This window comes from Pelobates fuscus, chromosome 4 (assembly GCF_036172605.1).
Source record: "Pelobates fuscus isolate aPelFus1 chromosome 4, aPelFus1.pri, whole genome shotgun sequence".
Taxonomy (NCBI): Eukaryota; Metazoa; Chordata; class Amphibia; order Anura; family Pelobatidae; genus Pelobates; species Pelobates fuscus.
The window spans coordinates 349,771,015-349,790,953 of record NC_086320.1 but is presented as its reverse complement, the minus strand read 5'-3'; the positions used below and the strand labels follow the sequence as shown (position 1 = coordinate 349,790,953).

At 36.6% G+C, this 19,939-nt stretch overlaps 1 protein-coding gene across 15 annotated transcripts in view; it reads right to left on the bottom strand.

The window, feature by feature from the left end:
• KIAA1217 (KIAA1217 ortholog) overlaps positions 1–19,939 on the bottom strand; it is a 591,389-nt gene that overhangs the window by 185,459 nt on the left and 385,991 nt on the right. For 10 of the 15 annotated variants that reach the window (XR_010090786.1, XR_010090787.1, XM_063452549.1 and 7 more), the window contains exon 3: positions 9,366–9,446. The exons of the other annotated variants lie outside the window; for them this stretch is intronic. Coding sequence is in view for 8 of the 10 variants with exons in the window: in XM_063452549.1 (XP_063308619.1) it covers positions 9,366–9,446 (81 nt within the window). In the remaining 2 variants the exon portion in view is untranslated. The remainder of the gene's footprint in view (positions 1–9,365; positions 9,447–19,939) is intronic. 15 annotated transcript variants of the gene reach the window in all.

Genomic DNA, 19,939 nt, shown 5'->3' with positions numbered 1-19,939 from the left:
TAGGGAGCCTGTAAAATAATTCAGTTTATTAACTCACCAATAGCTCTAGAAGAGGTAGGAATAGCCACTAAAAACACGTTGCTAACACGCAAGAAAATATAAAAGAGATAAGAAAGCGTACATTGTGTTTATTTTGCTCAATTTAATTTAAATAAACTCTGTTTAACCCCTTAAGGACCAAACTTCTGGAATAAAAGGGAAACATGACATGTCACACATGTCATGTGTCCTTAAGGGGTTAAGCAAGAAAGAAAGTGAAAAATAAATATTAAAGCTATTCTCTAGGCACTTTACTTTATTTGAGTGGTTATAGTGCTAGGTTGCTGTGCCTGCAGTCTTTCCTTTAACTAATTTGTCAAAGCGACCAAATAGGTCACCAAAGTAGCGCTCATAGTTCTGTCTACAACCTACCTGTCGGTCATAGAGTTGGGGATTACAGGTTTTAATTTCTCATACATAGCATGTTGATCCAGAGGAACTTACATCTCCCTCCCCCCCCCCCCTTTCACATAGGGGGCGACCAAATAGGTCACCAAAGTAGCGCTCATAGTTCTGTCTACAACCTACCTGTCGGTCAAAGAGTTGGGGATTACAGGTTTTAATTTCTCATACATAGCATGTTGATCCAGAGGAACTTACATCTCCCTCCCCCCACCCCCCAGGAGTGGACGCTTGCAAGTCCACGGCTACAAGTCCAAAGGCTACAATACTACGACTTTAAAGCCCTATTTTGTCAATCTGACAAACAAGTTAAAGGAAATACTGCAGGGATGTAACTATGGCACCATAACCACTTTAATAAGCGGAAGTAGTTATAGTGACAAGTGCTCATTCAACAAGGGAAATTATTTTAGAATATTTTTTTTACTATGAGGAATTTTTTGTTATTTTTACTAAAACGTATCTTATCATTCACTAAATCGTGATTTTACCTTTTTATCAATAGATTACAGTGTTTGAGAATCAGAAAATCAGTTGTTGTGTTATCATTAACTTGATCAATGACATTCACATAAAACTTGTTTTACATCGAGCAGCTAGACTCCATTAATATATTTAAAGAGGAGTTCTTATCCACAAAATATATTCATGACAAGATCGGCTTAAAATAAGTTTTAATAATTAATGTATACACCATGCTAATAAAATCTCCAGCAATTGCTGTGAATAAATATTATTTAGCTGAGATGTGCTACCTTTACTAAAAATGTATCTTAACATCTGCTGGAAGTGTGGACTGTCTAGCACAAAACTTTGTCTAGCAGACATCAACTCCCATAATGGGTAGCTCATACGATTTGTAATAGAGTCACTTTGTTGTTAAAGTGCCAGAGGTTTCCTCTATCCAGGTAGAAATTGACCAATATCATTATAAAACACACTTCATATTGCTACGAGAATGATATTTTGCGGCTATGGGTTTACGGCTGCACACCAGATAACCTAGTTAGCTGAAAGGTTCACTGTGCGATGTCACATCTTGTTTCAGAATAAATAAGTTGCAATGACAGGTCATTTAATCTGATATGTCGGCAGCATCAAGTGTACACGATGATGGCATGTTCCCTTATATAAGAGTGAACCTATCTCTAGCAAAAAATATAACACTAAAAGGAAACAAGTTCCAAGAAGATGTATTGCTATCTACAAATCAGACACATCTATGAGTTAACCCAGGATCATTGTGATCCACAAGCCATTTATAAACATCAGTCCCCCATTCAAAGGGCACAGATGGCATTGCCCACTTCTAGGTTCAGCCATGTGAACACCTTCAGATACCACTTCTTTACCACTGAGATGGATTAAGATTCAATAATTCCCTACGCAGATTACAGGATAGGGCTCCGTGCATTGGTGTAGAGGGGCAAATTAAATAGGTGCCATCGCCAGGCCCCTGTTTAAGCTACAGGACATGCCTTGAGATTAACTTCAAAACGTAACATCCAAAATCATGACACCACGGTGTAACTCAAGACCCTAACCATTAAGAGTCAGAAAGGAGAAACTATCACTGATGTAGCATTGTTAATAGAACTGGCTATAACTTTAGTTGTTAAAATATCTCTCCGGTACCAATGTAACTGCAACATTTGTACTCTATAGCCTGTGGTAGAGGACTATGAAACAAGAGAGGATTTTCTCATGCAAATTAAATTCACATGTTACTGTATCCCACTTGTTAAAGGTTAAAGGAACACAAACAAACATGTATTCCTGACCCTATAGTGTTAGAAACACTATTTAGGTACCTGTCCCCCCATTACATAAGGTAAAAACTTACCTTTATTCCACTGCCCACTGCTCCACATCCTTGGCTGAGATAATCAGAATTGACCATCACAGCCAATCCAATGCTTTCCCACAGGAAAACATTGGGAGGCTAATGCGTGGCAAAACACTGTGCCGTGCCAATCAGCATATCCTCATAGAGATGCATTGAATCAATAAATCTCTATGGGGAAGGTTCAGCACCTCCATGCAATGTGGAGATGCTAAACATTGATCCAGGAAGCACCTCTAGTGGTCATCTGAGTGACTGCCACTGGAGGTGTTCCTAGGCTGTAATGTAAACACTGCCTTTTCCCTGAAAAGACAGTGTTTACATTAAAATGCCTGCAGAGAGTGACTATACTCACCAGAACAAATACAATAATCTGTAGTTGTTCTGGAGACTATAGTGTCCCTTTAACTACAAAATTAAGTACATACATAGGCAGCCTCTAGCACTTTATTCAGTACTACAGATCTCATCATTCTTTTGGAGCTAATGTGATGGGATTTGAAGTCAAATACATTGTTATATTTAAATAAATAAAATGTAGCCATGGTGGGCATATACTATATATTTTTTATGAAACAATATTCAGGAAATTATAAAATGAACATGTACAGAACACTGGAAAACCAAATTTGTCACAATGTCAATTTTCGGATAACTCCGTCATTATACAGAAGAATTATGATTTACTGTCTGACTTCCTGAGCATTTGCATTTTAAGCATACCTTAATTTATTATTAGGTTTTCATTAGCTGCAGCCGTCAGCTCCTGTCACCGCCATTAAACAGTAATTATATGATAGGAATAACTAATGCTGAGAACAGACCATCTGGAGGTCATGGCGGAGATATGTTGCTATTAAAATATTAGGTATAATCAGGCATCCTGCTGTGAAGTCAGTTGAACACATTTGCTGTTCAAAGAGCAGCTACTCGCTGCTTCCAGTTCATTTAACACTGGGGTTTAAACACAAGACACAGCAGACACAGCATGTATATAATATGTAAAATTGGAACACCCACAGACCACCTGCACGAAACGCAACAACACACATTATAAACCTTTATAATGCTAATATTTTATTTGCCAGCTATTAACATAATTGTGGAGTGCAAGCGTTTCTAATCATTGCAATACATTTGTCTTTTTAGTCACTTAATATAAATGATTAATCATTAGTTTAAAGAGTATACAAATGGCAATATTTTGTGTTAACACGTTTAATAGTTCAGTAAGTAATCGTAAATTTCGATATATCTCCCTGCACGTCTTTACCTCTTTCTGTGCACTTTTACCACTTTGTTTACCTTAGAAACATTGGTTTTGAGAGCAGATAAGGGACAGTTGTCTTATAGGTTCACTTATCTCCTATGAAACATGCATGTATTATTATTTAATGTATTTCCTATTTAGAACACTAATGGCTTATCTAAAGCTGGTATGCCATCTTCTATTTTTTTCGTGTTGTATTTACGGGTCTCTAAAGATAAGTTTTAAGAATTGAACAGAATATTATGGCTGCCATACAACTGATCTGTAACGTGTAATCAATGCTTTTAAGGAACAGTAAACAACAAAAGTGTATTCCTAACACTATAGTGTCCCTCAGTGATAAACTTAATGACCACCCCCCATAACAGGTGTTGGAAGGATTAAAAAAAACCTTACTTCTTTCCAGGACTGAAGTCCCTTGGTGTTGGTCCTGTCTCTGCCGCCTCCGACATCGGCAATGATGAGAGGCTAATGTGCATGTCCGGCAAGTGCTGCGCATGCATTAGGGCCTCCCCTCAGGTAAGCATTGAATCAATGCTTTCCTAACTGATTTTTTAGGAAGTTGAATGTCATGATACAAAAGCATGAGGACGTCCAGCATCGTTTCACTGACTTCAACGTTGTTTAAATTGCAGGATTAAGACTGCCTCTACTGGCTGTCTGGTAGACAGCTACTAGAGGCAGTCTTAACCCTGCAATGTAAACATTGCAGTTTCTTTAGAGCTTCAATGTTTTTAGGTTTATAGAACTAAGGGGACAATGAGATAAGGAGGTGTGGGTGCCTATAGTGTCCCTTTAATGTTCCGGAAGCCCACGGAACAACGCAGAGGGGGAGTGGGCCTTGACAGGGCCAGAGAGTGGGCAGGGTAAAGATTTGGGGGTGGGCTTAGGGTAATGCAGCGTGGGGGTGGTCTAAGAGCAAGTTAAATAGCGGCCATCTTAGAGAGGAGCCATTTTAACAAAATTTCACTCACCTGTTCTTTGTCCCACCCACCCTCCCTTTAGGTTTGGTTGTGTTCCCGTTTGGTCACAGCGGCGGGAACAGGGCATGGTAAAGCCGGAAGTTGGCTGGAATTGGAAGTGGATAGGCCAAGGCCTAGGCCGGAGTAGGCCAGGTGGATAAGAGTGTTGGTAGGTTCAAGCTCTTCGGTGGCTACGAACCTAGGGGGTAGGGGTGTCTGGGTACACCCCTACAGTAACGTTTGTTGGGGCCTCTTTGGTAGGCCGTGTGTTATAAGTTAAATGTTATTGAAATGTTATTTATTGTTTAAGTGCTAGGGTCATTGTCAGGGGTATTGTATGGGGGGATAGTAACGAAATGTCAGAAATGACAATGACCCTAAATTTGTTAATTTGTTTAAGATTTAATAAAAGGTGTGGACGTTATACTCCAACAGAATAACTGGTGTCCGAGTCTTATTAAAGGTAATTTAAACTAACACCTGCCGAATAACGACAGTGCCTATGTCATGACTTATTCCAAAACATTCAAATACTCTGCTGTTTTTGCATCCTTTTAGATTGTCATAGGTTACACCTTCCAGATCTAGTAATTCTCTTGGCGTAAGTAGAATTCTATTAAAAGTATGTACAATCATGGAGTCTTTATTTAGCATTTTTATGAATCCATTTTAGACCAATATACTTTACTAATACTCTAAAATCATCTGCCAAGTGATATCCATTGACTTGCACAGTACATAAAATAACACGGTTTATAAATTATCTCTGAGGAACTAATAGGTATTTTTTTTTTTTTTTCTTAAACAATACAAATGGTATTTCTTTTTTCATTGTGTCGGTAATATTTACTAGTAATGCATTCTGCTGAATAATCCACTACACCTCTTTATTTTTCCGTTTTTCTTTTATTGTATATTGTATTCTATATTGAGGCTGCAGTAACCTCATCCCACTCACTATCACATTTTGGGGAATAGAAAATAATGTTTGACTATTAATAGATTACTTTTCCTTTCTTCTAACAAAATAGGGCAGAATTTAAAAATAACTATATATAAGTTGAAGAAGAAAGTCCCATCCAGTCCTGTTCATGGTTGCTTGCATTGTTAAATAAATGAGGTTTGTTGTCTCGCAGGAATACTGGGAAGTCTTATCGCTAGACGTGATATGCAGCTGTTAACTGGTGTCACCTGTTATGGAATCTGGCCACTCAAGGGCATTTATTAAGTAGTAAATTAAAATGCACATTAAATCACTAGGGGATACTCCAATCATTAAAAAATAAAGGATTGCCTTTTAACTTAGAGTCACTGTATGTTGGTTTGGCTGGGCACACACAATCGTCAGCATATTCCCTGTGTTTTGTTCTTAACAATGCAAACATAATTTTATATAGATTCTTAGAAAGATACAATTCCCGAAGGATGACTATCATGAATACATATTGGGGTATCCGTCACTTGTCTTTTGATTCTCTTTGATTGTCATGCACTCTACATAATATTAAACCTTTGAGTGGCAGAACTGTGTCCAACAAACTGAAAATTATATCTCTCTTAAAGGGTTAAGGCAGAATCATCATTGTACCCTCTATTCACAGTATCCCCAGGCAGATTGCAATCCATGTCTTATTCAGTCAACTGAGACCCCGTCTTTGATCACAGCCTTGCTTTGGCAAAAAAAAAAAAAGTTTATTTTAATAAAACTTGGGGAAGGTATTATGTGTAGCATGTTACGTAAGATTAATGTTTGACAACTTACAAACACAAGCAATTTGTTACTTATGGGAGCAATGCTAGATCAGACATTGTTCTCTGAGATATGATTCCACTCACAGAGCATGCAAACTGAACAGGTGTCTCCGTTCTTGCAGAGAATGTGTCACATTGCAACTCATTTCTTTTACTATATAGTTTGTTAATAAAAATAGAAAATGTAGACACAGAGCATGCAGTTTCAAAAGAGATTGGAAGAAACTTTCTGACATCTAGCTACAAAACATTATTTTTGACAACTTTCCCCACCAGCATTTTGTATGAGACACATTTATTCCAAGGCCTGTCGCAGGGCTTGGTTGTTATATAGATATACCCCTAATGTTTTAAAGTGGGGCATCTCAAATAAACCAAAATGTAATATACTAAATCGGGGTATCCTTTGAGTTATCAGTCTAGCTACCTTAAGATATAATGACCACATTTGGAGATCTTTGATACTACAATATATATGAGCAAACCAGGCCAGCAATTACTTTCTTATCCTCATCAGGCTCAAATATTGTTGCTGTCACATGACTGAATGTGTGCTATTGAGTGGTATTTTTTTTAACAATGTCATGGAAACACCAGATTATCAACATATAGACCACACAAACTTTAAAAGTGAATGGTCAACTTAATTTAAAAACAAAACAACAACAACAACAACAACACAAATGTATTAATCACAAAAGCAGGTGTATTCAAAGCTTCAAGTATTGGCATCCAATTCCCATATCCCTTTGCCAAGCATTTGATCTGATTTTGGCTGTGAGAGGTTTATGTGAGTCATGGCCAGCTAACATCTGGAGATCAGCTATTTGAGTACCCCTACACTTAAAAAAATATCTACAGAGTATATGAGCTTTGTTCACTTTTTGTCCTACATTTAATGCATTTGTAAAGATATTTTTATACCACGTATGTACTGGCATTGTCTGTCACTTTAACACCAGCACGAGCATCTCCACTACAAAAAATGGAAAATTTGGATTATGAATCTTTGTAACCTGTTTTCTACATTGTACCTGGTGCAGAAGTCAGGAGAGAGGAAGGGAGATAGCCCCAAATTGCCATATACCAAATAACAGATTTCTATGGGAAATACATTTATTAGTTCATATCCTGTATGTTTGAATAGGCTGATCCACATGAAATGAAAACTTAACATAATATATAAACATATACTAATATAAGTTTGAGCTTGGCGGCTGCAAATTAATGCAGGTGTAGGTGCAAGCATGCATTCAAACAACTTAACTTGGCTCTAATTCTCAAGAGAATTCCATGCACTAAAATAATACTTACCCTGAAGATGATTGGTACCTGTTAAGGTGTATTTCACACATAGGCCTTGGTTTAATATTTTTGGATGAGGTTTTCAAATGATTTAACATTTTTGGATAAACCTGATTTTTTTCTTTCTTCAAAACATTAAACTATATGAAAAAAAATCATATATATATATATATATATATATATATATATATATATATGTAAAAAAACAGATCAAATTCGTATCTTGTAATACCTTTTTTATTGGACTAACATAATTTTTTAATAACAAGATTTCGGGATAAGCATGATGAAGCATTTCTGAGCAAGACGACACATAGAATTCAAAGTTGAGTTGTGATACAGGGGTTAAAGCAACTTTGGGATTCCTGTCCCACTACCAACACTTTACATGAACACTCTCCCAGCATTATCTTACTATTCTGTCATATGTACCAACACTTTAAAATTCATTCCTATATGTTTATTCTATCTATATACCAAGTACTATGTGTTAACCTATGCTTTCCCATACTCATATGCATGTATGCTTATATATATATATTACTGTGCATTTATATTTGTGTATATGAGTTCATGTGCATGTATGTATATGTGTTTATGTATATGTACATGTGTTTATGCGTTCACATATACACTTTTATGTGTGTGTGCATGTATAAAGTGTACCATCCTCTGCACTGTCTGCTTGTTTGTTTTTCTTTTCCCTCTCTCCCCCCTCACTCTGCTCTTCAGAAAGATATTTATGACCCTCTACAAAGATGGTGTCTATTTTCTACCAAACCTGTGTCTTATCTACACTCATGTCGCTTTAACCCCTGTATCACAACTCAACTTTGAATTCTATGTGTTGTCTTGTTCAGAAATGCTTCAGACTTGAGAAAGGGAGGTTATCCCGAAAGCTTGTCACTAAAAAAATCTGTTAGTCCAATAAAAAAAGTATTACAAGATACAAATTGTATCTGTTTTTTACATCTACATCACTGGACTAATACGGCTACGATCTCTACTTGAACTCTATATTTATATATATATATATATATATACACATATATAAAATCATCATAGTATAATAGCGGAGATTTAGATTTAGCAAAGTTTTCTGTTCTAAACAGTGGTGTAAAAATGTAAATGTAATCATTTGCCTGTTGGTTCCACAGATTTCCAAAGTGATTGCCTCAATTTTAGTAGTTTAACACTTTTGTTTTCTGTAGAACAGAACATTCCTATTTCCTTCAATGTGTATTTTTCACATTAACCAAATACAAAAGTTGTTTTGTTGCAACTGTGGGCTTCTGATTGACACAAAGACCTTGTGGGCCAATTGAACAATTTTACATCCCTGTACACATTCTCTAAGTGCTTAACCCTTGATATGTGAAGTGTTATATCTTTTATAATCTTATAATCCAAAATAAGAGTAGCTGCAAATTCAAAGGAATAAAACATTATCGATCATATGTTTCATGTGGAGGGCTCTAGCCATTTCAGAAGGATAAATTATGTTGAGTGGACAGAACCAAGGATTTTCTCAGCTAGCTTGGAGCCAACAAAAACTGTTCAGGGTCACGACAGGGAACTATGTGTTAGGGGAAGTTAATTGGACTCCATGTTCAAAATGTACATGCCAAAGCTCGAATGCAAAGCACTCTAAGTTGCCGCTTGCTCTTTCATTGTAGGTCAGAACGCATGCAAAACCTTGTCTATTTTAGCAAAAACATTCACATCGCCAAAGGCACAGTGTTAGAGGGAAAATCTCAGGCAAATGCAGAGAAAAAGAAGAGAAAGTACTAACTCTCTGAGAGGATTCAATTTTCATCAAGTACCTTTGAATGTCAAGTTCTGAATGGAGTGAGGACAGCATGCAATGAACTGCCTGTGGATGAAGGAGAGAAGACAAAAGGGACATAGAGAGACGATTTGTTGAAGGAAAATAAAGAGATTTTCTCATGTGTCTTATCCCTGTCATTACCTTATCACAATAGGTACGCCCTAACACACAATGTCAGCGTGCACTAGAAATGCCGAAATAACACGGCACTCAGTAATATAGTAGCAGACAATACGATTAACCTGCAGTGTCATAGAATACGGTACAAATCTATAATGTACATATAAGTAATATATAAACACACAATCAAGAAGGGCTCTCCATTCGACGTCTTGGTATATTTATGGTCACTGTGCAACTTTTGTCTCATACACTAAGCCAAAAAAGAAAAGTGCACTCACTGGACTTATTTTCAATTGTTTTCAGTGCTGCATTTATTTCTCCACAGCATACACATTTTGTATATATGTATGTATGTATATATACAACATACACATTATGTACACGCATATATATATATTTTTTTTTCCTCTTTTTTTTTTAATTAGAGGTCATAAAGTCATTATAGAGACTAAACCTTATTGTATATAAAAAGTTGTGTATTACACATTAAAGAATAAAATCAGAGTGCACAAAACAAAACAATCTTATGGAAATAGATTACACTAAAAGATCATTTATAAAAATGTATGCTGATATCTAATTTAGAGGTAGGAGAAGTCAATACTTTGTCACCTAATTTAAAGAAGATATAATTATAGTATGTAATTAACAATCTGGAAGTTTGACATTTTTCAAATGCATGGGATACATCTTTAACCCCTTAAGGACACACGACATGTCTGACACGTCATGATTCCATTTTATTCCAGAAGTTTGGTCCTTAAGGGGTTAAAGGGAAACTATAGTGCCAGGCTGACAAAGTTGTTTTCCTTGTCATTACAAGGTCTTACAAGGTCTTACAATGTTTCTTTTTTAATTTAAATCTGAAACGTCAAAGCATGAAAAAGGACACTCTACTTTAACAATCAATTTTGGGAATTTGCAATAATATTGTATTTGAACTTAACAAATCTTTGGGGTTCATTTCTGAAAAAAAAAATACAGATGAACTTGGCTACTCATTTATTTGTTGTTTATTATTTTATCTTGCTTCAAATTAACCGTGAATATGGGATATATCAAATATAGATATGAGATAATATAAGCACTATAACAAGCGATACTGATGAAATTTAGAGTGGAAGGAAGTCTGTTGTACTTGCCTCTCTGTCCTTGCCATCTCAGCTGTCACCTTATATTATACGTCATTCTGGCTGTACCAGCAAGAGTACAGCAGTTTTATAACTTTTTTTTTTTTACTGATGAAACTGAAGGTCTCACTGAAGCGACACAACCTGGGAAACGTAAAAATCTGAGCATTGTTTTAATCTTTTAATAATGCTGATTTGTATTTTGTGTTTTCTGTTATGCATTATCTATATAGTTCATTAACTAAGGGGTCGACTCTATTTTGATATCATTTGGAACATATTGTTCTGCTCGCAACATTCAATTCCGATTTTCGCAAAAGATGTTTTTGTGAAGCACTAAAATATATCAAGACTGTCAGTCAGAAATATGTAAACATATTTAACCCCTTAAGGACCAAACTTCTGGAATAAAATGGAATCATGACATGTCACACATGGCATGTGTCCTTAAGGGGTTAAGCAATGCGTTACAAAAATAATGTATTATACAAAACAGTCACAGTGAGACACATGTTAGTGCCTACCACTTTAATTGTCTTATACATAAATACTTTATCTTAAAATATATATCCACACATTCCTACTTTAACCCGTAAAGTAAGTTTATGCAATTATGTTTCATTATTCAACAATTCCGTTATAATAAATCCTAATATATCTTTCTTTGTCTTGAACAAGTTGCGCTTATTTGCTAAACAGTGAGTTGAAAACAGAATTGTGAAATTTAGGAGTAAATGATTCATTATAAAAAATCTCCAATGTCACCTTTTCTTCAGTTTGCCCATTTTGTCCTAAATTTTGGAATTCAACTTTGAATTCACTACAATTTGCTGTTTATTGAATACCACAACAAGAGGACATAGTCTTAAATTAGAGGGGCAAAGGTTTAAAAATAATTTCAGGAAGTATTACTTTACTGAGAGGGTAGTGGATGCATGGAATAGCCTTCCAGCTAAGGTGGTAGAGATTAACACAGCGAGGGAGTATAAGCATGCGTGGGATAGGCATAAGACTGCCCTAGACTTGAGATAAGGCCAGGGACTAATTAAAAGTTTTTTGAAATATTGGGCAGACTAGATGGGCCAAATGGTTCTTATCCACCGTCACATTCTATGTTTCAATGTATTCATTGTGTTTATAAAATTCAGAAATAAATAGTGTTAGGAATAAACTTGGCCCATTGTGATGACATTCTGACCACTTACGGACCAATTTCCACCCAGCACTCTGAGTTAGATGCAACAATACATACTGTGTCCATTCCTGTTGCATCGACAAAATAAAATGTATAAAACTGATAAATATGGGTTTGTCCAGAAATACAATTAAAAAAATATTTATTCCATAGTGTTATTATAACACTGAACAATGATCACAATAAAACACGTACAGAGAATTCTAAAAGGGTTCAGTAATATCTTTCAGTAGCACTGCATCCTAATCTTTCAAAACTTTTAGAAAAAGGATAACAAAAAAAACTCTAAAAAAAGTCTGTATTTTCTGTTACGGAAAAATAAATAAATATTGACAAATCACATTATAATTGGAATGAATGACAATCGTTTTTCAGTTTAGTAACAATGCGTGATCTTCGCTTTTCCTGCACTATGTGCTTTCTATTCAGTTACTACACTAATTGAAGTCTCATTTTTATCTCCCATATCTAAAGCTACATTCAGAAGCCGCACAGTCTCCCTTTCTTTTCATTATATAGTGAAACAAATACCCGTTTCTTAGAGAGATTGAACCGTTAATTCCTTTTTGATAGGCTTCCGTCTTTGCTTTGTATACATTAATGCAGTTTCTGAAGTTCCACTAATCCAAACACAGATTGTTCTTTTTTACTGGTAATAGGTGTATTGTATCAGCTCTGATAACCTCATTATATTGTCTGTGCTGTTCTGGCATTAAAAGAATGTTTTCGCGATAGCTTTTCAGGCATGGCTGTACTAAAAAACATGAACACAATCTTTTCAGTATTAGACAGCCAGCAAGGCAAATCCTTGATTGCAAGCTCCAAAAAATACTGCTTGGTTTTGTATGATTCAATGTATCTAATTTTCGTTGAATAAGGTTGGGGACAAGAAATACATCAAACACCGTGGCAAATTGTCAGAGCAGACTGCAGACTGCAAGTGTTGCGGGCAAGAACATGGGATGGGTCTACAACAAACTGACATTGTAGAGAGTGAAAGTACATATTCGCTAAATGAAAAATACACTCTCCTAGAATAACACTAGAATTTGCGAGCTGGGCATCTTTTTACTTACTACTAAAATATCACAATTGATTTAGTTTGTTGGTCATCTATAATGGAAATTAGTTTGTTGTTCTGCATGCTCAAAATTGGATATGAGCTAGTGTGATTTGGAAAACTAGCTTTAAATATTAAAAAAAAAACACAAAAAAATAAATAAAAATAATAAACAATATAGCAAAAAACACACAAAAATAAAAATAGTAATTACTAATATGGCCACATGGGGGAGCTGTGAAAAACCCTGTATACAGTCATTCTATAATAATAATAATTACAACAAAGTATTTAACCAGGAAAGGTACATTCAGATTACTCTGGTTTTTAAGTACGTTCTGGGGATGCCCAACATCCAGTGGTTGTTACTATTACCCAATTTAGTGGTACTCATAATGATGGTTTAGTAGACCAAATTGGTGTTGCACATGCTCAATGAAAGGATATTTTATACGAGGGTGCACCATGTTAGGGGGGCGGGTTCCCAGCAATCCAAATGAACACAAAAAAACTTTGGCAAACATATTAATATCCAAAAGACAGAGTTTAGAAGAAGGCTTGATAAAGGCTCAGGATGCGAGCAAAAACTTTGCTGTACCACTTCTTGAGATAAACTCTGCTTATCGGATATTACTTTGTGTGCCCACGTTTTCTGTGTACTTAATGATTGGACTTAACTGGTCCTAGTAAAACATCTTCATGCAACCATCTTTACTTACTAACTGATAAAACTGAACTGTTTGGTTGGTCTTCACTATACAGTAGTTTAATTTTGTCATCATAACATTATCTGTGGGAATTTGTCTTAATCAGCAGTAACAAGATCATACATAACGATATTGGCATCCTTCCTTTAATGGAACAATATGTGTGTATTTAGACTATTCTGCTTGTTCAACACATTGTAACTGATCAATAAAGAACAACTTCAACATTCAGCGCATTGTAAACATTCCGTTCATTTTAAGAATTCAATTGGGTGTATTCTCAAAACATTCCAGCAATTCTCTATCAATTGTATACACCTTCTTGCGTACCTTGAAGCAATCTATTGTATAGATATTGCACATATTTTTCAGCCCAGTGTGCAGACTATAGTATCAGCGTAATAAATAGTGATGGATAACCTTGGCCATGTCTCTACATGATATTTCCCGTCTAAGTATTGTGGGAAATGTGGAAGTGTCTTAACAGTGGGTTTATCAAATTTCAAGCGTTAAAACATACTATAGTCAATGACCAAGATATTAATGCATCATTTATATAAAGATGAATATTCTATATGTTCTATATTATGATATTATTCTACATATCCCTAGAATGGAATTTTGACTTTATTCAAATATAATAACCAATCCTGGGTACATTTCAAAGATTATTATATAATGAGAAAAAAAAACCCGCTGATCAACAATAGTAAGGATTTTAAGAATTGAGCTGAATGCATGATGTTGATTTAAACAGTACATTTTTATGGTCTCCCCATTGGGGACATATTTAACTCTGCTGTATCTCTCGGTACAGAGATCTCATCTCCCTCCCAAAGCAATCATATACTCCATTAATTGGAAGACGCACACAAAGTCCAGATGTGCATCTTTTCCCTCCTCATAAAAAAACAAAAACAGAGACAAAACTTTTACTGAACAGAAAATGGAAAAAAAGTGAGCAAAAATTTGCAGTTAGGCTAGGACCCAGTAGTAGACAGGTGTCTTGTAGCTGCCTATTGTCAAATCTGGCCCATAAGAGATTACACTATCAGGGTTATTTCCTGAAGTGAAAATCAAAAGTGAATAAAACATTTAAGGCCAGAGTAGCTAAATTGAAAGCATAGCTGGCCTAGAGAATTCTTCCAGTTTGGCCTTTTTTTTTACCTCAAAGGGACACTTTTTAATGTTAACTAACGAGTTCCTCTGCCCCTGTTTTACATTGTAGAACTAAGGGTGGCAGGGACACTGCACCCAGACCACTTCAATTAAATGGTTGCCTATAGTCAGGGCTGGCACTTCCTACAGGCCAACTAGGCGGCTGTCTAGGGCGCTGCTTAAGGGGTGTGGCGGCCCTGACTTTATGTTCAAGTTTGCTCCGTTGCTGCCCCTCTATTATTTAGAGTGTGCCGCCGGCCATGTTACCGGGTGCTAGGGAACACTTACATTGTTGCTCACTAGCGCCTGGTAGAACACCGGTCTGGCGGCATACACGTCAGCCCTCAAAGCCAGGCCCCCTCCCAGGCATCCCATGGTGAAGCAGAGCGAGGGCGCTTCAATTGCTCGCTCCTGCCCCTTCCCCTGTACGTGGGAGCAAGTGGACGGGAGGATAGCAGAGGCGGGGCTGAGACAGGAAGTGATGGGCCACCAGGCACAGGCAACATAGGAACAGCAATGGAGGTAGGATGTGTGTCAGAGAATGTGTGTTAGTCTGCTTCAGTCAGTATGTTTGTGTATGCCAGTCTGTATGGGTCATTGTGTGTCTGTATAGGTCATCGTGTGTCTGCATGGGTCATTGTGTGTCTGTATGGGTAATTGTGTGTGTCTGCATAGGTCATTGTGTGTCTGCATGGGTCAGTGTGTGTCTGCATGGGTCAGTGTGTGTCTGTATAGGTCAGTGTGTGTCTGCATGGGTCAGTGTGTGTCTGAATGGGTCAGTGTGTTTGTTTGGTTTAGTGTGCATCTGTATGGGTCGTTTTGTGTCTGCATGGGTCAGGGTATGTCTGCAAGGGTCAGTGTGTGTCTGTATGGGTTATTTTTTCTGTATGAGTCAGTGTGTGTCAGTGTATGTGTCTGCATGAGTCAGTGTGTGTCTGCATTGGTCAGTGTATGTGTTTGCATGGGTCAGTGTGTAGGTCAGTGTTTGTGTCTGCATGGTTCATTGTGTGTCTCTGCATGGATCAGTGTGTGCACGTTAGTTTGTATGGATCAGTGTGTGTTTATACTTGAGTCAGCGTGTGTATTAGTCTGCATGAGTGGAGGCGGCAAAATATTTTTTGCCTAGGATGGCAAAAATGCTTGCACCGGCACTGCCTATAGTGTCCCTTTAAATGTGAAATTCACTTTGAATAGATCTTGAAATCTCACATTAGTGAATAACCATGTTAATTTCTCTTAGAAATACAGGGCATTTTTTTGTATCAAGGTAACATTGGAGATATTTCAGATGATGTAGTTGATATATATTTATCAGAGAAAGATTCCAGTGGAAATTAATGGCATATTATCCGTTAATTGCTTCATATTTATCACTTTGCGTCAGAATTGTTCCATTTTTACATTGATATATCACCCCATGAAATTTTAACTCAATATATTGTTACAATAAATTAACTGATTAAATATCATGCATAATGAGATATTTAGGTATCACGTCAAGTAGGTTCAACTTTTTTTTCCATAAATTAGAATTTTATGAACAATTCTATACTAAAAAAAAAAATATGTAATAATGAAATCTCTAGCTGAACTGAATGGAAACCAATGTTGCATGAAGGTGACAACTCCAATTTAAATTTAATGAGAAACCATTGAATGAAATGTGTTTTCAATATGAATAAATGATTGAGGAAGATGTGCATACTCATGATACACTAGTTCTTATATCCACAATTATTTTTGCTTTTCTTTTTTTCATATTTTTTGTTATTCTCCCTTACCATTGGAGCAAATGAGGAGCAGGAAGTATTAATTTTGAGCTTAAAGGGGACAAAACATAACAATTATTTTTTTGGGACAATAGGTTCCCTTCTGTCCACCCCCTTTGCCCTGTAAGAGACTGCTCATCTTTTTTCCAGAACCTGTTCTCCTCCGCTGTAGCCTCCAGTGATGTCAGACAGCATACACTCGTGATCTTGTCCAATCCAATGTTTGTCATAGTGAAGCACTAGATAGGAGAATGCATGTGCGGCAAAATGCTGTGATCCTCCAATCATATGCTGCTAGCTGCGGTAATTGTTTGTCAGATCTCTGCCAGGAGGAGGAAGTATCTCTATTGGCTGTCATATTAATAGCCACTAGAGGTGGATTTAACCCTACAATGTAAGCAAACTGGAACATATTACATTGCTGGGTTAAAATAACAGGGACAGCGCACCCAGACCAGATTGAGTTGTACATGATCATAGAGCAGTCTTCATCTTTACTTAGGATGGCAGTTCCTATCACAGTGTTTTATTAAAAAAATTCTACAAAATCCCCATTATTGGATCTGGAAGTATGTGAATGTACTAGCTCCTTATGTTTACATGCTGATTCTGATGAATTCATTTCTTGGAACTACAGGGAACACAAAATCCTTTATCTGATCTTGGTTTCATGAAGACATAGTGACATCTATCAGATAAAATGACTCTGCTTGATGCCAGATTTGTATCTCGAGAAAATGAAGTTGAGGCCCAATGGGGAAGCCAAGAAGTTTAGACAAAGCGATCTGCAGGCCGTATTGTCATACTCAAACTATAAGTAGAAGCTGACAAAGTACTAATCGTTAGGAATACTCAACAGAAATTGGAGGCACACGTTATAACCCTAATGCCAGATTTATCGTAAAACACACTTCAACAACAACTTACTCATTTTGCACATGCTTACAAGATGTCAAATGTAAACAAGATCCTCACTTACGTACATGGTTAGCTAAGACATTATTTGTCAATGACAGAGAAATACCTGGCACAAGTTTGACAAAGGCGCTTAAAGTGCTCTTAAAGTTCCAAAACATTGCACTTTATATCTATAAATCTTCCTGGGAATATAACCATTTTGGGGGTCCTTCTCTTTCATTTCTGGGTATACTGATTGCATTGGGACAAAGCCTAAAGTCCCATGCAGGGATAATACTTCTTCTGCCATGTGCGTGCGTAAGATACTTTATTTCCTTTGCGAGAAATATTATTTTGATCTATCGGATTTACACTATATATTTGTTTCTCTTTATATTTTTGGGTGTCTACGCTGCTTAAAAAAAAAAAAAACGGCATGCAAGATTGCTATGCTATTTATTACTTCAGGGGCATATTGTGTTCGTTTTGCATGTATTTTGTAAGCATCCTTCCCCTGTTTTATGGATTGCCTTGTAATGGAGCCCCTCTTGACTGGTGGCACTTGGATATCTTTCACTTTTGTGTACCTTCAAAAATATCCTTAACTATTTTCCAATGAGACTTTTACACATAGACATCGTTCCCAGGGACATTCTCCGGGGACTACTGCAAATCTCAAGCATAATCTCTCCATGTTTTCAAGAGGTCTTATTCAGATAATATTTCTGCTGTGTTTTTCCTGTTTAGACACTAATTTGTTTTATAGAATATGATTAGTGTCAGTTACTTTCACAGAACTACAAAAAAATGATGACAACAATGTTTTGTCCCTATCTCTATGATGGGAGCCATAGCCTTTCTTCCAGACAGCCATGCTTTAGCAGAGGTTCCAAGGTTCCACTGGTTCCATCTTAGGTTCCAAGGCTCTACATAGGTTCCAAGATTCTACTGGTTCCATCATAGGTTCCAAGGTTCCACATAGGTTCCAAGGTTCTCTGCTACAGTCAACTGTCAGAGGCAACACATTGTGCATGTCATTTGTTCTCTGTGTCCATGTTAATGCACAGATTGAAATGTATGCATGCACATGCATTGATATGCTCATATGGGCAGACAGCACTTTAAATGGGTTCAGCGAAATGCTTAAAAAGTGCTGTGGTATTGTTTCTATTTGAATACAGAATCCCTGAGCAGTGGGTGAAATTATGGTTGCCCAACTAATCATATGGAAAATGGAAAGTTATTTGTGTACGGTCCCTTTAAACCGCTTTTATCAGAAATGTCACAGGAAGGCACACTGAAGGATTCTTTTGCAGAGTATGAAACTAATACCTCTAATACTTCAAAGCTATTGCACTGTTTGAAAAATAGAGACAAAATAGGTTTTTGGGAGGTAAATTTAATGAGACAAAAACCTCAAAGGTGACAGGTCCACTTTAATTATTTTAAAGCAGTCGATGTGTAGGCGTATGTTAGCCTTAGAGATTGCATCCGACTAAAGAACAAGCAAGCTGAAAGAAAGTACACAAACACAGATACACTCTAATTAATGTGTGTCTCCATATTGTGTCAGAGGATACAATGTCTACAGGCCTCAGAGTAGGAAAAACTGATATATAGATTTATATTTATATTTGTCTTCCTTGAAATAATTAATGTTTTAGTTGCGAGATATCTTATATCATGCAATCAGATTTCTATGTAAATTTTTGAGGTTCAAAAGCACAATTGTATGTTGTGCTAAGGCTTAATTGCTGCCGGAGAGGATTTATTAAAGAATGTCAGACATTTCTAAATATTGATTTACGGGCCAGGAATTTGACGGTCTATCTAGCATAGGGCAACATATTGAGCTGAGGTCTACTACTAAGTTTGCCTTAGGTACACAATTACTAAAAACTTGTCAAACCCCATTTCCCTGATACTAATCTTAACTCTTCTTTCAGATCACCAGAGGCGCCTTGTACTCATTCTATAACACTGACTGTGAACAATAGACAGAGGGCCCCGTGTATTATACAGGAACTTGGTATTTGGTTATATACGTCATACAGAGATGCTATGTGTCAGAAGAGCATGTTTTTAAATGGCAACCCTTAGACAGGTGCCATTTGTCTATACTGGGTATAGGCAGGCGTGTAGTTCACAGAAGCTGCCACTAGGAAGCAGGCTACACTCTTTGATAATCTAGCTGGCCTTGTTACTCCAAACCAAACATCAATATCTACAAAATTAAAGATCACTATGTAAAAAAAAAATTATATATATATATATATATATATATATATATATAGTGCAATCAAATTTCGTAGCGCTGTACAATCTACAATACATATATATATTCATGTGTTGCACATAAGAATGTTGAGAAGTTGGAAGAAGAATGTTGAGACGTCTTAAGTTTTCTCTTTGCCATTCTCAGTTTGCCATTCCAAAGTAAAGTACTGAGAATCCCTGAACAACCTGTAGACAGGTAAAGGCAGGCTCTAACCTTTTCCA